Genomic DNA, 27,259 nt, shown 5'->3' with positions numbered 1-27,259 from the left:
CTCAGCTACAGCTCTGCCAGCTCTTCCATCTGTCTCATCCCAACAGACTGGTAACCCTTCACCCGAGGGGAATCAGTCATCCCTACATATGGCCAAGGACAATGGCTAAACAAATTAGTAGTGGTGTCTGTGAGTAAGACTGTTGCTCTTCTGCAGAAATGGTTAGCGTCACACAAAGAACACACACATGATTTGCTCCATATTTTTCTCCTTTATGAGTTCTCAGTTGTAAAGCAAAGCATGGTTTATCCACTGCGCGTGTCATACAATGAATCATATTTACTTCATGCTCACAGACGAGGACCAGATTTTTTGCACTTTCTGTTTCTTTATGGAAAAAATCATATCCGCAGCAGAGAGTGGGTTTATTTATAGAAATGTGGTAAAAATTGAACATTTTAAAGTAAAATCACTTTTACTAAGTGCAATTTGATTGTTACTTGTGCATTTCGACTTATACTTGAGAAATACTTGAGAAAAGCAGAGGAGAGACTGAAAGAGAGGTGGCAAATGTGCTGCAGTGCGCCTGCATTACAATTGATTGGCCGGTTTAACCACCAGTGCTGCTCACTCAAGCTTTAAATAGATGGATAAAACTCTCTGTCACCCAGCACTCTTTTAGTCGCTTCTTCTCTTCTCTGCCTTCTCTCCATCCTCTTTATCCTGTCATCTTCTCTTCTCTTTTCAATATCTTTTTTCTTTCCTTTCCTTAAACTTTCATCCTTATCTTGGCTCCTCTTTCTTCCACCTTCTCCTGCTTTATTCACCCTTTTTCTCTTTTCCCTTGTTTTTTCTTGTCCTGGTTTCACTTAATTTTTATCTACTGTAATTCTTCACCTATCCAAAATACTCTCAACACCAGCTGAACACAATATTTCATTTGGACTATCATTGTCTCTATAAAGTGACTTCTTACTGTTTACTACATAAAACTTACATATGATAGGATCCTCTGTGATTGGGAGTATTTAGGTGTCCCTTATTTGTATGTGTGTGTGTGTGTGTGTGTGTGTGTGTCTGTTTTCCAATTTATCTAAGAGTGGAGGTCGCCCAATGATCCCAAATTGTCCTCCAATCCTCTGTTAACCAGGTACCTATCCACCCCCTCTTTCCTCCATCCTTCCTCTGTCACTTTCTCCTCGTTTCCTTCATCTCTCATTTCCTTGCAGTGGTAATGCCATCTTTCAGCTAAGTGAAATAAGATGGGTTTCTTCCAGTGCTGATAGATGGAGGTGAGGACAGGCCCCCAAATCAGCAGGCAAAAGAAGCACATTGCACAACAGACAGCTATCAGGAGGGAGGTTGACCTTCCATCTCTCTCTGCATTCTGGAGATTACAAGAGGCCATGCAGGCTTATAAATGTATTTTTGCATCTGTGCATGCGTTTCACGCATTGTAAGGAGGAAGAAAAGTGTGCTGCTCATTTATGACAGATGTCTACAGGGGACTATGAATCCCTTTCCTTGAGACTATCTAAGCTTCACCATCTTTAGTGTTTGGTTTGTACATTTTCCTCAGAGATAAAGAAAGCTCTTCCATAATATCTGACAGCTCCAGATATTCACAGTAGCACATGTTTACAATTTATATACATAGCTGTTTTATATATTTTCCCCAAAGATTGTTGAGATTGCAGCACCGTGTTCGGACTTCTGGACAATTTAATGATGATAAAGTATAATGCAAACCGTAGCGCGGTGTGTGATCAGGTCAGAAACTACTTGATGTTGGCATCAGACACCAGCTGTGGCTCAAACACAACCCATTAGTTTCCTAATGGAGACAAGGCCGCTCTTATTTTATGATGTTAGCAGCCTCATGGTAATGACTTGTACATAATGCTGGGCTTTGATCTATACACTTTGTACTCACTCTTAATTAACTTAGGATTTGAAATCATTTTTTGTCCACTCACTGCGGGGACAGCATGCAGTCTCCATATGCGGTTTAAGAACCCACTCCGTCTTTGATCTCATTTTATTAGCTTTGTCTTGTCACTCGGGTTTGTCCATTTTAAGGGCTTTCATCTTTCTTTTATACATATCTGGTACAGACTGTGTAATTGACAGAATTACTATGACCACTAGTCCAGAGTGCACTGGCTGGTGTTGGCTGGCCTCTCTCACTCCATTTGTGCTAAAAGCTCTTGTCTTTTTCTTTTACTCCCACTGTCGCTTTCACCTCACACGCCTCCTATGGGGTTTTTTGTTTTTTTCCCTTTTCCTCAGTCTGTCAAATGAAAGCGGGTTTGTGCTGTTAGCCTAGTGTGAAATGACACAATGCTCAGAGTCAATGAGCTGCTTTGATCTTTTGTCATCTTGGACACCAGCCAGCTGTGCCTGGCTGCCACGGCAATAATGTCACTCTGGAGATTGATTTGGAGGAAGATGGGGTTGACGCTCGGAGAGAATAGTACTCATTAAGCAGCTCACAACGCGGAAAACTCAACGTTTACTTCATACCTTTTACCATTCTTCTCCTCTGTCGTTTTCTCCAACTCATTATTTTTCTGCCTGCTTCAGTTAGTAGAACATAAGAGCCCGCCAACTGTAAAACCAAAAGAGGAGCTGGATGTTTTGCTGCATCAGTTTTCAACCCCAGCGCTTCATTGTGCTGATCCTCCTGTTCTATGTGTTTCTGATAACTTATTCTTTGCAGCTCAGAGATGAAGTTTGTTTCTGCTTTCTCATTTTTAGGACCAGATGCCACCAAGGATCCATGCCTGAAGGTTCGCTGTCCTCCTCACAAGATCTGTGTCAGTCATGACTACCAGACGGCGATCTGCACCAATCACAAGCAGCCAGGCCACAGGTAAGAGTCAGTTACAGTGCTTTGAAAAGTCTTCAGCCAACCCCCATTTCTTCATGTTTTGCAAAGGAAATAACTTGAAAGTTGTATTTGGTACAGCCACCTTTATTCTTCAGCACAGCCTGAACTTTCTCGAGCAAGATTTCTTGTACTTTGAGTAATTGTTGGAAATAGTTCTTCAGGCTTCTTGAAGGACATTCAAAGCTCTTCTTTGGATATTGTCCACCTTCTGTTCTGTTGTCTGTCAAGATGATCCCACATCCCACACTGGCTCTGGGGAGGCCAATCTATGATTCCACTTTGTGTGGAACAGTATGAGGTATGCTTTTTGCTACATTACGAGTGTTTCAGGTCACTGCAGAAAAATCATGCAGTTCCCAATTACTTTTCCAGATGGTATTACATGGTGGATCAAAATTTTGTTTTTTTTTGCTAAGTTGCCTGTTATATATAGACACAACAGTGGTTTGTTCCTTGACTTAGGTGCCTTTTTAATGTGTGAACACTTTGTTGTTAAGTGTTTTAACAAACCCAGAAACAGATACAAGGACTGGACTGAAAATGAGTGAAAAAGCAGCCAATGTCTAAGAAACGCTTTGAAAGACCTTCAGAAAGGTGAAGACCACTTTAAAAATGATAAGAAAGTCTGGCTCCTGAGGAACAAAGCATGAAAAATGAGAGATTTGTTATAATTTAAGTTTGTCTTTAACAATGGCCAGCATCTAAATTGCACCTAAGAATAATGTAAAGCTAAAAGAAATCTTAAGATCGAGAAAAATACTGGAGTGAGCTTGTACTTTTTGATGAAAGGGACACACTATTATAATGTGAATCTCCAACATACTCTGTTGCAGTCTTTACAACACATCAGAAACAGGTTTGTGAATGTGATTATGATAATGCAACGTTAATTGTGTTTTTGAGCAGTTTTGAAACAGTTTCGAAACACATATTATCTTTGTCATATACCGAAGAGCAGCGGGAGTTTTTTTTCTCACTCTTTAAATCAAATTTGTGCTATTAAGCGAGCTCGAAAAGCTACAACTTATTATATCTTTTAAAGTGCTATGCCAAGTTTAACTTCAATATCCTAACTACCTGCAAGGCAGTTTCAACAAATTACATCAAGCAAAAGCAAACAAGTATCGTTTTGTGTTTTGTGTGTTAGCACTGTGTAATAACTCAGCGTGCTTCAATGACAGACATTGGCTTACGTATTCCCAACACCAATTAATTTTAATCACACTATCTGTTTGCTCTGTCACCACCCAATTTGTTTGTGTTTTCAACCATTGCCAATTTTAAGGGTTTTCAATTTTTCAGTTCAAGAAGCATTTCTTCAAGAAGACATCAGAATATTTCTCTGTCTCTGTCTTGGGTTTAATTGATTTCCTCAAGTCATTAGCTCCTAAGAATCTTGACTATAATCCTTTCTTTCCCTCCATTTGTATTAAATTAATTACAAGTGCTATTTTCGCTCTAATGTGACAAATTATTCACCTGGACTGTGAAATTTCCAAGTATTATCATTCACCCGAGCTTTTGACAATGATATGTATATTATTTTGAATCAATTTAAGATAAACTAGTTGCACCAATTGGCATAAAACCGATTCAGTGTCCTCCTAGAGGCCAAATCCAAACTTTGTTGTTCTCCAGACATTGGCAAACACATATTGTGTAATAATTTACACAGTGATGAAGTATGTCCTGTTTATCTAGATTTTACTCACTGCTTCCCTGTAAACAGCACAAACAAAAATCCTTATGCAAATTAGTTTCCTTTTCTAAACAGCTGTCGACACAAAAATCCCAAGCACTCTTTGGTCTTCCTCTTCAAACTGAAAGATTTGAGTATAAAACTGACTTTTCTTATTGGGGTGATAATATTTAGCTGCAGGCTTGAACGTCTACATTAGCAACCAAGCTGTAATTCAAAAACCATTATGGAGGCTCGTTTATAATTTTTCGCCCCCTCTGTCCCGCTGTGACGGGGTTGTACTTATGTCAAATCAGAAACTTTACAGACTACAGCATCTTGGAAACTCTCAGCGGGTAGCTGAAATATATTGTTAGATGAGGGAGATAATGATCACTTTCTTTTGTCTGTTTGAGATGGAAATATCGCTACTGTCTTGTCTTCTAATAAAATGATTGGGAGATGGATGAGGGGAAGCGTTGGCCTTTGTGATGAACTTTTGTCTACATTTAGCTGATTGTATGGGTTATTTTTCAGTGATGTGTGCATGCCTGCTGTGCTTTAGCAGCATTAACTAGTTTAGTTAGTTTGTTGCGCTCTTAACATGATTTTATAATGGAATAGACTTAAATGTACATTACTGGGACAAAGTCTTGAATGACCCCTCATTTTGTATATATAATTTGCTTTGTAGGAGCAAGACTGATTTTTTTTTCAATTAATCAGGAGCAATAGTTCAGTTATTCAGGCTTTCTGTAGGTCTGTCTAAGTTTTTCTTTGGACATTGGCTGCTTGTTCACTCGTTTTCAATCCAGTCCTTCTACCTGACAATTTTTTAAAAGATTTTCAGGATTTCTTAAGCCACTGAACACTGACCTATGAATCATTCAAACATCAAGAATGCACCCGTGTTGTGTTCACACAGATAGTTTAGCAGAGAACCAGTTTTAAATGCTGCAGTTTGATAGGCATGAAATAGTACTTTTTTTAGATTAGGAAACTGGATGTGTAGACAACAAAAGAAGAAGTTACAAGCCTGGAAAAAAAAACTATCTACAAAAGATGAACAATACAGGTTAAGAAACAGTAAAAAATCCAGCAAAGACCTGACACAGGACCTGAGAGATAAATATGGCCTTCAGTCGATTCATCTACTGTTCGCTGAAGCCTCATCAGAACTGATCTCAGTGGAAGGATAGCTGTCAAGAAGCTATTCTTAAGGAAGGAAAATGGGGAGTTTAGGCTGAGGTATTCCAGATTACACAAGAAGTGGACTGAAAATCAGTGGTAACAGGTCTTATACGGTGATGAATCCAAATGTGACATTTTTAGCTCAGATTCCTGTCAGTATGTACGGAGGAGGTCAGGAGAGAGATACCACAGTGAGTGTCTACAGCCATCTGAGAAACACGATGGAGGCTCTGTGGAGGTGAAGACTATTTAAAAAACTCAGAAATTTGAAAAAAAGCTTCTCTCAGAGAGGTCAGGCTTTGTTCAAGAATAAATTTGGTCATAACAAATATTGATTTTCAGGCTTGTTAGAATTGTACAAACTCTGTTTTTTGTTTTATATACTGTATTTACATGTAGGTTTGCACATGTTTAAATAAATGTGGGGTGACTGAAGATTGTAATACCTTAATCCTGTGCTTTTATTATCTTGATCTTATTTGGTGATTTGTTGCATTTTTTGTTTTGTGTTTTATGTATTCTTTTATTTGGTTCATAAATGGTTTCCATGTTTAATCCTTTGACCTTTGGATTATTCACTTCATTTGAAAGCTGCGAGCTGTGTTTATTTAAATTTTAAAATATGGGATAAATAGTTGCAATTTTAAATGGTAAATGGTAAATGGCCTGTATTTATATAGCGCTTTACCAGTCCCTAAGGACCCCAAAGCGCTTTACATATCCAGTCATCCACCCATTCACACACACATTCACACACTGGTGATGGCAAGCTACATTGTAGCCACAGCCACCCTGGGGCGCACTGACAGAGGCGAGGCTGCCGAACACTGGCGCCACCGGGCCCTCATTTTAAGGATATTTGCCAACCATTTTTTTATATTTAGTATCTTTTTTGTAATGCTTTGCTGTATATTTGATTAAGGTATTTAATTCACTTAATGAACGAGTCTCAGGACTGGATAATTTAGCCAACAATGATTTATTTGCTGTGTATGCTGTAAAACTTACCAGTTTACATAACTGTACATGAAACTGTTGATCAGAACAAAATATTTGTGAAAACGTTTGTAAGTTACCGTATTTCCCGGACTACAAAGCGCACCTGAATATTAGCCGCACAAGCTAAAATCAGGGGAAAATCCTGTTTTGTACATACATTAGCCGCACCTGACTAAAAGCCGCAGGTGTTTCAATGTTGACTTATCATATGTAAGAGAATATGCACAAAGCGAATTGTCAGGAAAGAGATGGCTGTTTGGAGACACACCCCTTTTATTAATATTTTGAAAAACAAGTTATGGGTACATATTTACATAACTTTTTAGGTATATGTACAAGTAGCGGTAATTACAAGTACAAAACATGTACTGTGCTTCATGAATGAGTAACAAATGTAGTACATAACAATAACCTACAGCACACCAGAAAAATAGATTGGACTACCTTTTAGGCTCAGGTGCAGTGACACGGCTTTAACAAGAAGAAAAGTCAGTCATTCACCACCATCTTCCTGCGCACTAAAACCACCAAAGTCCTCTTCTCCAGTGTCGCATAGCGGTACTTTGAAGTTTGTTTTTCGCGCTACTTGTACGGCACTATGTTGCCTGGCGGATGGACATGTGACCAACATACCACTCTTGAACCCATACTGTGTGTCTGATCACATGCCCTTCCGCCAGGCAACGTAGTGCCGCACAACACCGGAACAAACAAAACAAATCGTCTTACGATATGACAAAAATCATGGAAAATCCATAGAAAAGCCGCACCTGACTAAAAGCCGCAGGGTTCAAAGCTTGTGCAAAAAGTAGCGGCTTATAGCCCAACACTTACGGTAATATTCCAGTGGGAACGTTTTTTTTGTTTGGTTTGGTTTGGTTTGGGAGGGGGGGGTTTCTGGAATGGATTTTTTTACTATTTTTTGTTCTTGACTATTTTATACATGTCAGACATTCACTTGGTCAGAGGTGTTCTCCAAATTGAGAAATATTACAGAAATTTACAGAATTTTCAAGAGTCTCTTCAGCTTTATTATCTGCTTGATAGATCAGGAGGCAGCCGGGTGTTCAATGAGAGCACTTAGACAGAAATTGCTGCAAGATTTGGATCAAACATAATTACACTCCTTATTGAAAGGGACTTCTCAGAAAATCTGCTTCTTCTGACTCTGACAAAAAAAAAGAATTATGATCATTACAACAATTTCCCTCTGCACACAAATGTTATTATGCCTATACTATATGTACTACTAAAAGTTTGGCTTCTGGCTCTGTGTAATCTTTTACTTTGTATGTCAAAAGTCAAACATATAACTGTCTAAAACAGCAGTCCCCAACCCCCGGGCCTCGGACCGGTACCGGTCCGTGAGTCATTTGGTGCCAGGCCGCGAGAGTTGAGGCTCAGGTGTGGAATGTATGGTTTTCAGGGTTTTTATCGGTTTTCAGCATTATTTTGTTATCGTTTTGATCGTTAACTCGGTTTTCCTGGGTCTTTTCACGTGTGTTATGAATAAATCTTCTTTTTTTCAGTACCGGTACTAGTTTTATTTTGTTGTATTTATCCGCGACACCTTAAAGGCCGGTCCGTGAAAATATTGTCGGGCATAAAATGGTCCGTGGCTCAAAAAAGGTTGGAGACCGCTGGTCTAAAACATTGTTTGTAATGTTTTTTTCTCTCCACCAGTGTGAAACCCAGGAAAGGCAGTGCAGGCCACAAGCATAGGCTTGAAGCTGATGCTCATGGGAAATGCAGGCTCTGCTCAGCCCTCCAGTCAACTCCTGTTTGTGGTTCTGATGGGCACACTTACTCCTCCGAGGTGAGACATAACTCTGTTAGCATCATTGGAATATGAGCATCTATAGTTTTGATGCTCTTACTCAATGTGCTCATTCTTCTTCAAATTCATCAGTCGTCACCTTTTCTTCCTACCCAGATGCCTCCACTGCATTGATTCATTTTGAGCTGCAGGTTCCCAATAGTCTGCTGAGCAAATTTCTCAAAACATCACATTGCCTGTGATGTCACTGGGCATTTTGGAAAAACTGTTCACCCATTGTCCCGTGCAATTCTTTCTAGCCACTAACTCCTACCTGTAAGCGCCTCCTGAGCTACATAAAATCGCACATAGACACAAGCTCACCATGTAATTAGAAAAGACATTTCACGGTTTAACCTTTGTGATAAGTCAAGAAGAAAGTAAATAGAAGAAGTTAGGGCTGGGGGAGGCGAAGATCGATATCCAGGGGCAGAAAATGCCATAAAGAAGTGAGGCTCCGTCCTTGGTATAACACACTGTAGATTCTTATTGACGTCCATGTTCATCTTAACTTCTTGTCCTTGTATTCAACCCTTTGGTTGTCAGCAGTGAAACACAGTCCAATACACAGAAACCGTAAAACATAATGGACAGCACTTTAGTGTCTTACACAGCTAATTCAAAGTCTTAATGACAGTTATTGGCAAAATGCAGCAATCTGGGAACTGAAGACTTTTTGTCACTTTCGCTGTAATGTATTCCAACATTTCAGTCAGGAACTTACCTTAACAGCGCAATTTTGTCTGATGAGACACAATCAATAAAAGTAGAGCAGTATATGTTTTTGTGTGTTGGAAATTTTTGGGGGGACATCCCAACATTAAGCATGTTAATCTCCTCAGCTCCTTTGGAAGATAACTGCTCAATTGAACTGTCAAATGTACAAATATATATGATTGTGAGATTTAGATAGAATTTTTGTATAAGCTATATAGATGTTGGCACTCACGGTGCCCTAGGCAATTTCAATGCAAAGTTTGTTCAAGATTGGTCCACTCGTCTAGAAGGAGAAGGGAACATACATGCGTACATACACACATACACACATACATTGATCTTTATAGCACGGTGACACTGTGGTTGAAGTGTGCTGTAGATTCAAATAGCCTCCATAAGCTTCCATTTATGTTATAGTTAGAGAACATCCATCCATCTATACATTTTCTTAACCACACTGTTCCAGTTCAGGACTGAGGGAAGAATTCAAATGAACTCAATTTTATTTATATAGCACAAAATCACAACAACAGTCACCTCAAGGTGCTTTATATTGTAAGGTAAAGACCCTATAATAATACAGAGAAAATCACAACAACCACTTGACCCCTATGAGCAAGCACTTGGCAACCTTGGCAAGGAAAAACGTTTAAGAAGAGGAAATCTCTGGCAGCGGTCTGCCACGACCTGCTGGGGGTTAGGGTCATAGGGTAGGAGGTGGAGTACAAAAATAATAGTAAATAGATAATGCTAACTGGCTAATAAACATTTTCATGCGCATCCTTATGTTTTGTTGACCCACGCACCTACCCAGACCTCCATCCTTACTGCACCAGCGAAATCCACAACTGCAACTCCAACCAATCAGTATGACACAAACTGCGATTATCAAGGTCTGTGCCCTGACCCGCAGAAGTCGGGACGTAGGCCTCGCTAATGACCAACACTGCCTGTGAGCTGGGACTGAGCTGAGGAGGAGTCGTGTTAAAGGCGAAAAAAGAGGAAGAACAAAAAGCCGGGGGAGGGCTAGGAAATCCCTCTGCTCTCTGTGGTAAATTAGTTGGAGGGGTTCAGTTAGCTGCTGGAGTGATGGGTCCCTGTGGCCCAACTTAAACTCTGCTCACCAGTGAGCTGCTGGTCTCAAGCTTATTCATGTTTTATTATTACATTACATGCCTCCCTCATCATAACCACACACACACTCTCACACACACTCAATATCCTATTAAGAGGACAGTGCTCTTATCTCCTGAGAGGCTTCGGCCCACTAAGTTAAATCCATTACTTACTTCCTCTTAAATCATCCTTTCTCCTCTCCTCTCCCCTCGGCTTCTCTCCTCACCTCACCTCTATTTTTACTTGACCAAGTCAGGTGTTAAAATACTGTTTCATCAAAACCACATTAACCCCAGGAGAGAGACAAACATAAAGATTCATGGTGCCTCTCTCTCTCTGACAGTGACTGGGGGAGGACATCCATTTCCCCCACCCTCTATCCCCACCCGTCTCTCTCTCTTTCTCTTTCTCCCTCTCCCATCCGCAGACAGCTAATTCAATATGTTGAAAACAGGACAGAGCACTGTTCCTTTGTCAACAGATTTCATTAAGCAACATTAGCAGCGCTATCAAAGAGGTGACAGGGAGGAAATGATGGATTTGAATTAGAACGTGGGAAATGAAAGTGCTGGAAGGATAAGGCTAAGCCTGTGTAAGGCGTGATATGCGTATAGATGTTTATGCACCGTCATGGTCCCACTCTGACAAATCCTGTCGTCATCATCTCGCAAACAGAATTTACATATCTCATTTCAGTTTTCATTATTCCTCTTGGAAGGGTCTGGTAATTGGATTTTTTTTCCTCCAACTAGTCCAAACAATTTCTTATCCCTCACTTACCTGAAATGAGATTTATGCTGTTAAATTACATTCAGAAGTAGTCCGTCTTGCTTTTTGGGTTGCATTAGGTTTGTACTGCAGTGAATAATAGAATGTCAATGGGAATCTCGGTTTCTAATGGCATGTCTACATGACTGCCTAACGGACATATTTGTTCATCCAAGATAAATGACCAATCCTGTATCAGCAAATGTTTCCCATAATCAGCTCAAATAAGAAATATTCACGTTTTTGTTTTGTTGTAATTTCATATATAGAATAATAAACCACCATGGTTTAAACATACCAGCTAAGGAGCGCCATTATTTGTTTTCACCTCAGGTAACATCCAGTTCCCACATAACGCAGCTCAGTACAAATTCTATAGTAAACACTCACTTCCTGATGCTTGCCAAATCTTCCAAAGTTCACGCTTGTTTGCATGGTTTGCAGAAAAATGTTTTTGCTCATAGTTACCATCTTTCAGTTCAGTCAGGTCAAAGTTGTAGATTCAGGGCAATATTTTGGACTGAAAGTGCTCGTGAAGTGTTGCTTCCTTAGACTGCAGTATATAATAGGGATCTTTAATACACCCATGCACTCTGGTTTTTATTTTTATTTCTTTCCCGCAAACTTTGTCAATGATTTCGTCAATGACAGCTTGTTGTCTTACACTCATAGCGCTTGCAAGGCCACAGGTGACATTATACAACATGCAGATGAATTTATTTTTATTTATTTAGCTGTGTAGTATCTCAAGTGTAAGGAAAAAATGTTTGAAGGATTTTGTATTGCTCATGTTAGGAATAAAGTGGAAATTTCAAGAATAAGTTGAGAATAAAGTGGAAATGTTGAGCATAAGATCAAGTCCATTGCCAGCTATTTCACTTACAAAATTAACTATTTCATGTTTAGTTTTATTCTGCACCATCTCTTCAAAGCCCTTATACGTATCACCACACTGTATAACAAATTTATCCTCACAATCCCAATTGTTTTCTTTGAAATACTATTTCAGCATTTTTTTAATCAAAATAATGAGTTTATTTTCAAAGTTTTAACATCATTCTCAAAACGCAAAACAACAACAAAAAAACTTGTCAAATTAGTGTTTCCTTTTTGCTCTTGTCATCAGTGATTGTGGGAATTAGACCCTGAAAAGGTCTTTGTGGTTTTTTACAGTGTAAATTGGAGTTCCAGAGCTGCCTGTCTGGGAAGAAAATCTCAGTGAAATGTGATGGGCTATGTCCCTGCTTGCCCAGTCAGGAGCTCAGCAAACCACTGCACAATGGCGAGAAGGCTGGTGAGTACTTAACCTGATAGTCATCTTTTTTCTTTAACCATCAGGTTTAAAGTTGCTTCCTTTTTATTTAGGCAGTTACGTAGTTAGTCGTGTTTGCCTTTATTTGAGCTGAAAAAGATTATCTGCATTTTAGCAATTTTCAGCTTCAGAAGCACTCTACTATGTCTCACCAGACACACACACACAAAAACATCCTTTCACTGGTAATCCCTCAAACTCTCTGGTGATTCAAAGTGTTTCCATCCTTTTCCTGTCATCCCTCTCCTTACTTATGTTATTTTCTTTCCTTACCGTCCCATCACCCCCACCCATTCTCTGACAGCTGCAGGGATCAGTGATGGAGTGAGTGTGTGTGTGTCTTATTGTTTGTCATGGAAATAGGATTTCAGCAGATGGATGGAGAGATTCTGGTAGAGAAATGCAATCTAAAGGAAAGCAGCAAAGGAATAGGATGGATTGTTATCGTTACAGACTTCCTCTCTCACAAATAGGGGATTGGTGGAATGGTTTTACTTTGTGTAGTGTTGATCGATCTATCTATCTATCTATCTATCTATCTATCTATCTATCTATCTATCTATCTATCTATCTATCTATCTATCTATCTATCTCTCTCTCTCTCTCTCTCTCTCTCTCTCTCTCTCTCTCTCTCTCTCTCTCTATCTCTCTCTCTATCTATCTATCTATCTATCTATCTATCTATCTATATATCTATATATCTATATATATACTTCATACAGAAATCAAACTGTACTCTCAGAGGTCTTATCTAATTACTATTTGATTGTGAAGCATTTATAAAGCTCCCGAGGTTCAGTGTCTGCTAATTAATGACAACTCTTTCTTTATCTTACAGTCTCGTCCATTAGCTTAAGTCTGAATGAATGGCGGGAACAGAAAGTGATGCGGTTACAGAGAAGTGTTTTAACAACTTGACTGCTGTCTAATTAATTCCCTTCTGTCTTTGCTCAATAAAAACTATAATTATGTGTTTGGTTTGCTAAGAGTCTGGCTCTGAGAGGGAACAGAGTGGATGAGTTTGTGGGAAAAAAGGAAATCTATTTCCAGATCTTGGACACTGTCAGCATGCAGCATTGGGGGGTTTTTTCTGTCTGGCTTCCTGCTTTGACTCTTTTCACTAAGGTCTATTTTTTCTGTCCCTATTTCTCATTTAAATAAGTTCATCTATGGTTTTGTCTTCCTCTTTTTATGACTCTCACTGACCTTTTCAGCACAGTCTGTCCTAAAAACCATCGATCAGATAGCAGGTCCAAATGTTTGTGCATTCAGAGGTGGCAGGGATGAGTGAAATGTTTGTCGTCTCCCAACCTGATAGAATCTCTCATTAGATCAGCAACATAAAATGGTAAACAGATGGGGGTGGCAGTAGGTGAGGAAAACACTCTGCGTATGTGTGAGATTGTGTTCCTGTGGTAACAGTCAATAGATTGCATCAGGTTGATATGTGCAGTCATTCGACTGTGTTTACGGAGTTTGAACATTGGTACCAGACTAGTAAATATCTCACTTCGCACTAAGATAAGATAAGATAAGATAGAACTTTATTAATCCCTCGGGTGGGTTCCTCTGGGAAATTCGACTCCGACACTTCGACACTACACCTGCGTCTGTAACTGCAGGACCATAAGCATCACTTTATCAGTAAACAGTGCTGTTGTGTTACTGCCCCTCTGTGTTTGCTTGTTTCGGGTTTTTTCTCTGCTTAGATTCAGACACAGGAAGAACGACAGATGGTGTGCACTCTAATGTGTACCTGTACAAGTGTTCATGCAGGCTATTGTTTTAATATTCACTTTAATTAGATTTAATAAAAAGGAATAGATGATAGTGGTTTTTTTTCTTTTTTAAATTTTGTTTGTTTTGTCATATGCACAGTTGTAAATATGGGAAAATGCACATTTATTATTAGATATATGATGTATTATAGATAATGGCGCGTGCACACGCAGCGACCAGCAGTGAGAGTTTGGCGTCCTTGTATAAATGTTCTGTGTGTTTTAAGTGTTTTGCTTTTATGGGTACTTTTATAGATTTTTCAGGTTTTAGGCTTCTCTCGTTCTTACTTAAAGAATAAAATGGCTGCAAATAAACCTGATTAAGACTGGTCCAGTATGAAAAAAGACCCAAATCATGCAGTCAGGTCACTCTGGATGGCTTCTGTTCAGACTTTAGGTTAGCTAATATACTTTATCATCTTTAAAATCATTTTCATACTTTTTTTCCGCCATAATGATTCAGGAACTGCTTCAAAGCTTGGAAATAATCAGTATTTTAACATTGCCCTAAGGAGTGATGAAAAGGCTTTCTGCTCCATATGACTAAATATATGTCATGGACCTGACAATTTCTATGGTTGTTTATTTAAATCTTGTGCTTAACAGCTGAGACCTGTATTTCACTGCATTTTTAAAAAGTCTTCACAGGCACAGTGTTGCATGGAAAGAAGCTGTTTTAGTTCCTGCTCCTAAATCCATTTGTCAATTATCTTTACATCAGTTGATAGGAAAATAATTGAAAATCTCAACGAACTAAGTATATCCTTGATCCTATGCAGTTAGCTTATAAACCACACAAAGGAGTAGATGATGCCACAATAACCTTGATGAACATAACTGTTAAACACTTAGAAGGAAATACTTCTCATGGTCTCATGGTCAGCTACTGTTTGTTGAGTTTTATTTGACCTTCAACACAATTCAGTCTCACATTTTAATCAGAAGGCGACTGGCATCCCACAGGATGTGTGCTTTTACCCTTATTTATTATCTGTTATCTATTATTTATTCCATACACAAATATGTGTGTACAGAGTTGGGTATGAAAGCAGGCTCATTTTAAAGTATCAAGATGACTCTGTTATTGTTAGTCAGCTCCAGGATAATGAGCCCAACCGTGGCACAGTCCTTGATGATTTTGTTAAAAAGTAATATGTGATCACTGGCTTTAGAACATGTACTCATACACAAGAGATCGCATCCATTAAGGGTCAGACGGTGGAATGTGTTCAGTCTTATGAATGTCTTGGAGCAATTATTGATTCAAACTTTGAAACAAACTGTGAAGCTGTGTGGGGACAAAAGGGCATCGGCGGCTGTCATGTTCAAGGAAAATTTCTCATTTCCACTGTGATAAATCCATGCTGATGTTATCTGATTGTGCTTTTAGTGAGACGTTTGTCTTTTTTCTGAGTGTCATGGATTGGTTATTTATCTATAGAGAGCAGAAGTCATATCATAAGTCATAGTTATATCAGAAGTCATAGTTTGCCCCTTGGGGATAAATAAAGTCTGATTTTGATATCGTTGGATGGTTTAATTGACCGTTTGGTGAGCTTCAGCTTGACACGGGCCTGTAGCTGGTTTGATTTTACTTTTTTACTTTTTTGATTGTTACAATCAGTTGCATTTAAAAAGTTTCAAGTGTCTATTTTGAGGGGGTTAAAATTGCTTAAAAGTTTTGTTATTGACTCCATAGTATTCATATGTTATAAGTGTGACTTCAGGATCCGCTTGCATCAGGAAGGGGATCCATACGGTGGCCCCGAGAGGCCAAACGGACTGCAACTTAAGAAAACACCAGCAATGAGAAAAAAGCTGTAAAAGCATACAAAACACGTTGGAAATAGGAAAAAACATCAAGGGAAATGTTTCTGGGGAGACAATAACCCGACGGACCAGTTGCAGGAATCCAAAACATGCTAGGTGTCTTTTATCATGTTATTGTCTCCTGAGAAACACTTCCCTTGTGCTTTTGGAAATCTGTTTTTTCCTATTTCCGTTGTGTTTTGTGTGCTTTTGCAGCGTTTTTCTTTTTGCTGGTGTTTTCTTAAGTTGCTGTCCATTTGGCCTCTCAGGGCCACCATACATAGTATAAAAAAAATGCCGAATCAAACACAAACTACCTGCTGTGGTGTGGAATAAGGGAGCAGCAAGAAGTAGCTTGCCAAACTTCCTTTAGTTGGCTCCAGTCTTAGGAAATCTACTATTTTTAGCATTAACATGTCAGTAATTAATCCAATGGGATTGCTTATTACTTTTGACTGATATAAAATTAGCATGCAGTGCCTTTCTTGACAGACAGCAAAGTTTTACTTCAAAGCTTTTTACTGCAGCAATGACTAAGGAATCACTTTGACCACATCTGTCTGTGCTAAAACTCATGAAACAACAACAACATTTTCCTTACGTGGCTTCACTAATTCCCATTCATGCAACTTATGTATGAATGGGAATTAGTGGTGTTTCCAACATATAAGCACAAACAGCAGAAGAACAGCTTGTGTTTTAAAGAAAGAGCAAACTATTATATTAGAAAAATGCACAGTGGTTAAGTGCCCAAATCCAACCGGGTGCTAAGCAGTACGTAAGTAACAGAAAAAAACCCACTAAGCATGTGTGCCCTAAGGACTTTAAGTCGTTCGTAACAAGGTAAAAGCACTGGATCAAGTCCATTTAAAGCCAGGAGGCATATCTGCAAAAAAGAAGCACACCATTTCAATTACACGACTTATCAGTATGTGGCACCATCATTAAGGCTCTGGTATATCCAGCTATAATGACAATAGCATATTCCATTAAACCGATGTTATGCTTGCATGTATTCTTATAGCGTTGTAGTGTGTGCCTGATTGTTTCAGCTGCAACCCCGGAGGTATTAGATGCTCTGAGATCAAGTTTTAAAAACATATAACACATCATTTAAAATCATAAATAGACTTGCTTTTACTTTTATATGATATCAAGTTCAACTGTGTATGATTACATCACTATTTAAAGCTTATAAATTACACAAATTTATTGTAATTGTTAATATCACTGATTTGACCTTGTTATATTTACAAGAAGTGCTTAAATGAGCCAAACATAATATTCTCTTTTTAAATATAATGTGCATGTTTTCATATCTTCCTGTAAACACTGTGGGGCTACACTGAGGCTGGAAAACACATTATGCTCTAATACTTGGGGCTCAAGAGTTGGGAGTTCGCCTTGTAATCGGAAGGTTGCCGGTTCGAGCCCCAGCTCGGACAGTCTCGGTCGTTGTGTCCTTGGGCAAGACACTTCACCTACCGCCTACTGGTGTTGGCCAGAAGGGCCGATGGCGCGATATGGCAGCCTCGCTTCTGTCAGTCTGCCCCAGGGCAGCTGTGGCTACAACTGTAGCTTGCCTCCACCAGTGTGTGACTGGGTGGATGACTGGGTGTGTAAAGTGCTTTGGGGTCCCTAGGGGGGACTAGTAAAAGCGCTATACAAATACAGACCATTTACCATTTTACTTAAATTTACTCCTGTAGTCGTTTTATACCGTTTATTTATAATGAGCACATAGACTGTTAAGGTGAGTCTAATGATTAAAACATTTATATAACTGTCAGTAAACCCAGTAAACAAGACACTTTAAATTCCTTTCCATTACATTAAGTAAACACTGAATATAGATGCCTTAGAATTTGCTGCCAGGGCAACATTTAGCACTTTTTCTGCAACCTGAGATCTAATTAAAAATTTTCTGATTAACCCTGTGTTAAACAGTCACCCACTATTCCTTATGTAACAGAAGAGGTAAACTTATTAGTCATTGGATTTTTGTTTGTTTATTTATTGTTTGTTTGCTTTTTTTGTACGCTAATGTAGGATGTAGTGTAGTAAAGTATTCAAGCTTAAAAGTAACAGAATACAAAGCAGTAGATTTTGCTATATTGTTGGAGTTTTTCAAAGAATTTGAACTCTTAAATTAGGTGTCACTTCATTATTTGCACTGTGCTAGTATCAGGTTGGATCGCTTTTGCTTTCTAAGCTGCTTTTTTGTGGCACTGATTCAGCAAGGTGATGGAAACATTCCTCAGAGATTTTGGCCTATATTGTCATGATAGCGTCACACAGTTGGTGCACATCCATGATGAGAATGTCCTGTTCCACCACATCCCAAAGGTGCTCTATTAGAGTGAGTTCTGGTGGCTGTGCAGGCTTTTTGAGTGCAGTGAACTCATTGTCATGTTCAAGAAACCAATTTGAGATCATTTGAGCTTTGTGAAATGATGCTTTATCCTGCTGGAAGCAGCCATCAGAAGATGGGTACGGTGTGGTCATAAAGGGATGGACGTGGTCAGCAACAATACTGAGTAGCCTGTGGGAGTTAAACAATGCTTAAGTGGTAGTAAGGGGAACCAAGTGTGCCGAGAAAATATCCGCCTCACCATTACACTACCAGCTGCAGCTCAGCCGTTGATACAAAGCTGGATGGATCCATGCTTTCATGTTTGCTAGTGCCAAGTTTTGACCGTGCCATCTGAATGTTGCAGCAGAAATCAAAACTTATCAGACTAGCCAACATTTTTTCCAATCTTCTGTTGCCCTATTTTAGTGAGCCCATGCAAATTGAACCTACAGTTTTCTGTTCTTTACTGACAGGTGTGGTCTCCTGCTTCAGGGTTTGACATGTTGTGCTTTCAAAGATACTCTTCTGCATACTATGGCTTTAATGAATGTTTACCTTCCTATCAGATTGAAGCACTCTGGCCATTGTCCTCTAACTTCCGGCTTCAACGAGTAATTTTCACCTAGAGACCTGCCTCTCACTGGATATTTCTCTTTTCCAGGCCATTTTGTGTAAACCCTGGAGATGGTTAAGTGGGAAAATCCTAGCAGCTCAGCAGTTTCTAAAATACTATCCGGCACAAACAATCAAGCCAGCTTTAAAGTCACTTTAATCAGTTTTCTTCTCCACTTGGACGCTCGGCTTGAATGGCAAAGTGAACACTGAATATATATTTATTATAGCTACATTTTTTTAGTTCATCTTGAACTCTGCACTTCCATAAAAAGGCTTTTACAAGACAGAAAATATATACGCAGATGGAATAGGGCACACAAGGGGCCACATAGTCTGAGGATTGGGAATAAATGAATTTGTTGCCTGTCATATGACTATGCAAAGGCATCGAACACTTTCTGTACATAGATTTCAGTCTTTGTATCTTATGTCTGCTGCACACTCCCTTGATTTTGAATGATAGCTGTAGAAGAGTCTACGCTGCAGCATGCAATTTATTTGGAGAGCAGGGTGAATATTGTTGTTTTTCTTTGACAAGGCAGAGTGGTAGTCTTCAGATTCCATGTTTGCGAGTATACTTTTCCCTAAACCACACTATTAACCTTTATTTATCACTGAGTGGTAGCGGGCCTATGGGGAACATGTGTGTTTGTCAGTCACATCACTCCCACTTTTCCCTTTGACTCCTCAGTCTCCTCCTCCCTCTCCCAACTCTATCAGTTTCTCATTTATTTTCTGTCTCAAGCCTCCACTCCATCATTTTGCAGAGTGTTAGGTTAAAGTTCCACCTCCGCTTTTTTGTCTTTCTCGTTGTTGCTGTTGTTTCTTGTTTTTTGGGGATTTTTTGGATTGTTTAGAAGACTGTGAAACACATGCATCTCTGAACTGCATTTATATGGGGACAAATTAGTGTCTGCTTGGCATAAACGGATGATAGAAAGTCTCTGCAGAATTGTAACTTACAAAAGCTCTGGGAAAATAAATTGTCTACAACAGAGAATTTAGAAAAATCTTAAGAATTAGGCCATAATTGCAGGTTAATTACATGCGTTAACCAGTAATTTCTCTGAGTTTTCCTAATGAACATTTAGTCCTGATGTGCTCAGAAATCCATTGCTGCTGTTTGCCTGTTTGTCAGAGAAGGTTAACACATCGACACGGGGGTGCTGAGGTTTCATTTGATCTGCCATCTCCCCTGAGGCAGCACTCTGTGACATTGCACATCATTACTTTCCCCTGTAAAACAATGACTCGACCTGACATGAAGCGATCCAGCAGATGATCTTCTATAACGGCGTAAGTCAGCGCTGGTTATGGTCAATGAGATTTTTAAAGTAATAATAGATCATTTTTATGTCAGCTGTCACTGGGAAAAAAGACACTGACAAAACAAAGAGCACTGTAAGATGCTGAACAGGCTAAATCCCCTCGCTAAATTAAATTTGCCCTGGCATTTCAGTCTCACAGTTCTACTGAGAGCACACAGGAGGACAGATTGTGCTCTCTTTTCTCCTGCCTCCACACTTCCTATGCTCTCCTGACGTGTGCCAATTGCTCAGGGATTTTTTCCAGAGTCTTGACCAGCGTGAAGAGTGTTTTCGAATTTCTTGTTGAGACTGTCTTCACCACTTTCAAACAGTCTTTGTTGGTCTTTCCTGACTATACACCTTGCTCTTACGTTGATACATAATTCCTAAATGATTTTGCATTAGCGTCATGTTGAGAGTCATCTGCAGGGCTTAGTGTACAACTTTGTGGTTACAACTTTAAGCATGTCGCATTTGCATTGTGTAATTGAGGCCTAAATTACAATTAATCTAAGGCAGAAAAATAGAATTGCATTGACATAAACAGCTAAGATATGCCAGAACTTGTGGCTGCTCCGATATCTCACATTTGGAGATAATAATTACAAGAATGATTAGTTATAATTGGGGAAAATAGTTGCATTTTCTAGAAGTTTAATAAGAATCTCCACTCTTTGTTTTTATTTGTTTTGTGGCACTGCTCTGAATATGTAACACAGCAAAGGGCTGTGCATGCATCACTCCAAACAGAGGAAATAACCTGTTTGGAGTGATGCATGGACAATCCAACATCAGGATAATAGGAACCTCTGCGTTCTGCTGTCTTTGTATAGCTATAGTATCAAACAAGTAGTTTCACATGCCTTATCATATCCAGGCCATGCCGTAAATTTAAATAACCAATAAAATGGTGACTGAAATGGTTACTTTTGGTTTGCTAGTTTATTAATTCCCTAATCCCTACACATTCTCCTCCAGCCTCTCTAGACTGTTTTATATCCAGTGATGTTGGATTACACAGAAAAGTTCCACTTTGAAAAATGAGCTTTAAAAAAGTAGAAGAGATACTGATTTTGCCAAAATAAAATTACTCTTAAGGCTAAACCTGAATTGGTTGTCTGCCTTCCGCTGTTTGTGTATCTGGCCAATTTCTATCTCTACCTGTCTCTCTGCCTGTGTAGACACTGTATTACTGATCATTATCTGGGCGAAACTTAGCTCAGTGCCAGTGAAATCACTCTGGAACGCTGATAGCTCGGGGCAAAGGAAATCAAACATACCTTTGTATCTTTTTAATGAATCTGACCTTCTATCTTCCTTGTATCTCCTTCCTTACTGTCGCACTTCCTTTCTTTCTCTTTCTGTTACCTTGTTAAGAAATGCCATCTCCTTCCACTGCCTCTCACCAATCCTCTCTCGCTTTCCATCTATCTTTAATTTTGATTCAATCAGACGCTACTCTCGATGTCTCAAGGTGATCACCACCTACCTTTTACTTTGTCTGGAGCCAGTGAGATGCTTAGTTAATTATTTACAGGTGATAAAGGGGACCCACAGAGGACCTCAAGGCCTAATTTCTCTTGATATTTGGAGTTGTATCTCAGAACGTCTGGCACACACATTTATCTCATGACCTAAACTGCCCTGGAGGGTTTGACATATGTAATTTGGGAAAGTTCTGCTCAATCTCCTCCTAATGAAAGTAACAACTCTAACATCTGGTGATAGTGCAAAAGTGCACAGATGAGTATGGGAGAATATTTCTAGAAGATTTAGGAGAACTATGCTCTCTTTGTCTTTTCTCTTCTCCTTTTGTGGATGTTTCTTCCCGTTAAAGGGAGTTGTTCCTTCCCACTGTCACAAAGTGCTCGCTCATAGGGGTTTGTTTGATCGTTACGGGTTGTTTTCAGAACCTTACAGTATAAAGCACCTTGAGGTGATTGTTGTGGTTTGTATAAATAAACCTGAATTGAATTAAATTCAATAGCTTTGCCTCGCCTTTGTCTTCACTGTTGTCATTGCATAAGAGACATTTAAGGGCTTGTTTAGCACAGAAAAACGCACACAGTATTTTGCATTTTCATGCATCAGTTTTGTAAGATTAAAGTCTGAAGGCAGTAGATGTTGAAATTTTAAGCACTCATGCAGGGATTTTTCCCCCCCTTTTTTTTAAATCTAGTTAATTAGTAGGGGTGTGAGAAAAAATCGATACTGTGTAGTATCGTGATATTTTTCTGAGCAAAAGATTAACTTTTTTTTGCAGCAATAAACATGACAGTTTACTTATTTTAACTTAAGACATTTTTTATTTTAATTAAGTTTAAAACTTTTTTATTTAATGTAAAATTATATTTTGTTTTAATTTACTTTCAAATTCTTCAGTTGCTGAAGGGGCTGCATAGTTTTCATAAATTGCATAGTTCAGAATAGCTATAATTGTACCAGATGGTTGCATTTAGTTAAGTTGGACTAGACTGTAATACAAACCGTTCAGTTTGTCAACATTAAAACTGACTGAAATGAGAGAAAGACTGAGTGCGAGACTTTGATATTAGATAAAATGAATATTGATAAAGTTTACCTTTATGTACAGAATCTGAATATCGCAAAATATTTAAAAAAATTGCAATAATATCGTATCGTGCATTAAGTATTGTGATAATATCGTATCGTGGGATGTATGGTGATTCCCACCTCTATTAATTAGCACATTTGTCTTCAAGTGGCTAACATTCAATCATGGGCATTGTGACATTTACCGACTAATTACACAAACTATATATTATTCTTTTATACTGAGAGATCATTGTTTTTTAGTTGTAATGGTTCCTTGAAACTTGGCTACTACCATTTAGCTATGTGAGCTACCAGGACATTGCATTTTTTTGTCAGGCACATAATAAAGTTTTTCAGGGATAATTAGTACGACAAGTCAACAAAACACATCTGTAAACACAAATGAAAATGTTTAAAGTGGCATCACCGAGAATACCCACAAACCAGTCTTCTTTGGAGCTGCCCGTGTTCATCCAGTGTGCACATAAATATATATATATATATATTTATATGTATGTGTGGTGGGAAAATAATAATTAAAGGACACAAACAGTGCTATCGTTGTTGTCATGGTGTTTAGTAGCAGTGTAGTACACTTCAATTTAAAAGATTACAGCTGAAATTTGAGCTTTTAAGGGGTAAAAAGAAAGAAAAGAAAACTGTAATTCCCAGTGAGACAACACATAAACCAAACTTTAAACATAATGAAGCAATTCAGCCTCTTTAAAATGTCCAGCTAGTGTTTGATTTCATTTTCATTTTTTATTTCACTGCCACTATCTAAGATAATGTTGTTCAACACACTTTTTCATTTGTCCATTTCTCTATCTTCTGTGATGGATTTCAGTTTTAACTTTGCTTTTCCACATTCAGCAGGTAGTTTTCCTCTGAATCAGTCTGTGAAGGACTCGTAGACTGTGATATTTTTTTTTAGTTAGGTGCCAGATTTTCATCCAGGTTCGCAGACATGAAAGACAGCAGATGTGAGGATGTGGTGGGTGAGAGGGAAAGCAGAAGGAAGGAAGAAGGATAGATGGTGATTCTAAGCCACGATTCAGTGGTTGATATTTGACCCACAGCTATGATCGATGGCGTCTCATGTGAGAACGCTGCCTCTATATATGTGCGTGTGTCTGTGTGTGTGAGTGTCTGGCTGGCTGACTTGTTGCCTCTGTCTGCTTCATCCGCTGTAAAGGTTCCTCGTCAAACTCTCTTTGATAGGTTAGAGTGGGGCTTTGACAAATCTGACACTGCAGTCTCCACACCACCTAAGAACAGATGGAAAGCAGTTGTCTGGTTTATTATTTAAAGTAGAGTGCACATTTTGCTCTTAGTTGTTGAGATTTGACAAAGTAGCTATTTACCCAAAGGTTTTTATTTATTCTGCCCACTTCTGCCTTTTTTTGTCACTCTGCACTGTGATAAGTAAGAGTTAAATTTGCTGCTAAAATATAAAAGCCACCAAAGAGATCTTCCAGTTTCTTGAAGCTGACAAGGTGCAAAACTTTTCAGCTTTGTTTTTCTCACACCTGTTGCATCAGTTATGATTTCACAAGGAAATCAAGGACTGCATTGCTGCTTAGTCATAGTTCTGCAGTATCACATACAAAACTCTTTGGAAACTACCTGAACTGATGGATGCTGTCAGCAAACTTTCTTTATGAAAATGCACAATGGAAAAATCCTGACAACTTAATGAAAAGAGGGGGGAAAACTGAGAACCTTAGACAGTTATAAAGTATCCAGGGATAGATTTGGCCTACATGGCTTTTGATTTTGTAAGTGAAAAGAAGTAAATACAACGACTACAGGAACAACCCATTAAAATTTAGCTTTTATACAAATGTTAATGTTAATATGATGTGCAGTGCTGTGCAAAAATTTGAGCCACACATCATTTCTTTATACTTTGCTTTCATAGACCCAGACTTTCTTGCCTTTCTTTCTGTTTCATTTTCAGTCCTTATAGCTGACATTTACAGAGGAATGGAAGCTTAAAAATAGACCTACCTCAAGGAATGAATGGGTGTTGTCTCTAAACATAACAGACAAATGTTAAATTGTATCTTTTGGCACAAAACCCTTAATTTGTCCCAATTTTTGTAGTCAAATCTATGAAAAATGTACACAATCACATAGTTAGACATAAAATAGTATTTTACAGTAACAAGCTGATGTACCTCAGCATGGTGTGTCACATGCCCTTAAAAAATGTAAGGAAAATCTACAAGTGGATAAAATAAGAGGTGGCAGATTTTGATCCATCATGCAATACCATCTAGAACAGCGTTCCCCAACCCCCGGGCCGAGTCATTTGGTACTGGGCCATGAGAGTTGAGACTTGGGTGTGAAATGTATAGTTTTCAAGGTTTTTATCGGTATTTGTCATTTTTTTAAAATAATTTTTATCATTAACTCGGTTTCCCTGGGTCTTTTCCCATGTGTTTTATGAATAAATGTTCCCTTTTTTGTACTGGTGCTGGTTTTATTTTGTTGTATTTACCTTATTTACCTTAAAGTATGTCCATGAAAATATTGTTGGAGTTAAACTGGTCTGTGGCGCAAAAAAGGTTGGAGACCGCTGATCTAGAAAATATGAGACTGGCAACAGTTTCTTTTTTCATCGTGATAATGACCTCAAACACACCAACAGTGCAGTAAAAACATACCTGGATAGAAAAACTACACAATGGGGTTATAAGTGTCATGGACTGGCCTCACCAGTCCCCGGACTGGTTACTAAACCAGTGTGGGATTGATTGAAAGAGTGGCTCAAGACTTTTGCACAGTAATGTATTCTGTTAACATAGAAAAGTGTAAGAACAGGCCTTTATAACTCTCTGCATTGGATGTATATGTGAATATTTTCAGCTTTCTAACTTAACGCCCTCTGAAAAGGCTCCTTATGCACTCAGCAGTGCTGGAATTATCAGAAACTATTTCAACAATGCAGACAAAATAAAAAGATAAGAGTCCATCTAGACTCATTCTGAGCCATAGTGCCAAGTCTAGAAACTTTGAGAGGAAAAGATGAGTGTAGTGAAGTCAGAAAAAGTGTACAATAAGATGGAAAGCGATAGAGGGAGTGGATATCAAAGGTAAAAACTGTTAAAGAAACGCTTAAATCTTTAGAGTCTGTAGGGGGATGTACAAGGAGAGAAATGGGAAATGAAGCACTCAAAGCAATTTAGGTGAGAGAAAGAAATAAAGAGAGTCGGACATATCAAAGTGGCCTTCTTCTTCGTCATAAAAAGAAACTGGCTTAGCCACAGCCAGGTAAGTGGCTTATATTGAATCTTGAAAATCGACAGAGTTAGAGAATTGGAAATGAACGAGCAATCGAGAGAAATCAGCAAGTCTCAAAGGCAACAAAAGAATCAGAAAAGCAAAGAGTGATACAAAAAGCAATGAGAGGGAACAGAGAGCAAGACGATGAAGGGCAGAGACGATGTAGGAATGCAGTGCAGTCACATAAAGGATCAGGCAGGGACAAACCTTCCAGAGGTTTGAGCTTCGAACGGGCGACGTGCTACCGACTGAGAATCGCTGAGGAGAGATGATGTTTAGCTGTTGGTATTTTGTTCTCTCTTTCCAGACTGTGGAAATGAAGAGTGCTGTGAAATGTTATCTGTCTGGTCCTGAAGGCACACACTCACACATACGTAGTTACGCACATGTACACATGAATTCAGTCAGACAAGTATTTTTCATCCTCTTTTACTAAGAACATCTTTTATGGAGGAAGATGTGCACAATTCCAAACTATTACTGTAAAATGCAGTATGTACAGGTGTATCTCCATGTGTGCATGACCTGACAAGAATGCATGAATACAGGATGTTGAGTGTGGCTCAGCTAAAAGCAAGATGCCAGAAATATGTGCTTATAAACTACCACTGACGCTGAGGAGTGTTTACACTTTGCTTGTGTGTGTGATGTGCTCATATCCTTTTGATCCCATGTTTGCTGACATCTTAATCCACTGACAGCAAAGTGTGATTCAGGTCTTCTCTTTATTTAAGTGCAAGTCCTTGTGTGCGTGTGTGGATGAGTGATTTTGGTCCATTTAGGCGTTCACATTTCAAACATTCAGAAGATTTTCTCAGTTTTCTATCTTCAGATGTAAACACTAGAAAAAGAACGATTGTATCAAAGGAAAGCCACGTGCAACAGGATTGTCAACAACCTTCCTCTGTGGATCGTCTGTGCTACACGACAAAGCTGAAGGATTTTGATCGGTAATGATGGTTCGAGATGCCGAATGGCTGTTGTCCTCTAGGCACATTTATCAAACTCTCAGACGAAAGAAAATGAGAAACAAATGTGTCAATCAGGCGCAGAAGATTGACACACAAAGATGCAGAATGAGACAGGCAGAGGCAGAGGTCTGCTTGAATTGCAGTCCAACCATGTC

General features: G+C 38.9%; 1 protein-coding gene across 2 annotated transcripts in view; it reads left to right on the top strand.

The window, feature by feature from the left end:
- The window catches only part of spock1 (SPARC (osteonectin), cwcv and kazal like domains proteoglycan 1), a 131,726-nt gene that overhangs the window by 96,245 nt on the left and 8,222 nt on the right, over positions 1-27,259 (top strand). For both annotated transcript variants that reach the window (XM_085478710.1, XM_085478703.1), the window contains exons 5-7: positions 2,698-2,812; positions 8,382-8,514; positions 12,289-12,409. In XM_085478710.1, the coding sequence (XP_085334836.1) occupies positions 2,698-2,812; positions 8,382-8,514; positions 12,289-12,409 (369 nt within the window). The remainder of the gene's footprint in view (positions 1-2,697; positions 2,813-8,381; positions 8,515-12,288; positions 12,410-27,259) is intronic.

This window comes from Copadichromis virginalis, linkage group LG2 (assembly GCF_057382275.1).
Source record: "Copadichromis virginalis isolate Kocher_CV1m ecotype Utaka linkage group LG2, C_Virginalis_male_GT1.1, whole genome shotgun sequence".
Lineage (NCBI taxonomy): Eukaryota > Metazoa > Chordata > Actinopteri > Cichliformes > Cichlidae > Copadichromis > Copadichromis virginalis.
This window is presented reverse-complemented; position numbering and strand designations above follow the sequence as displayed.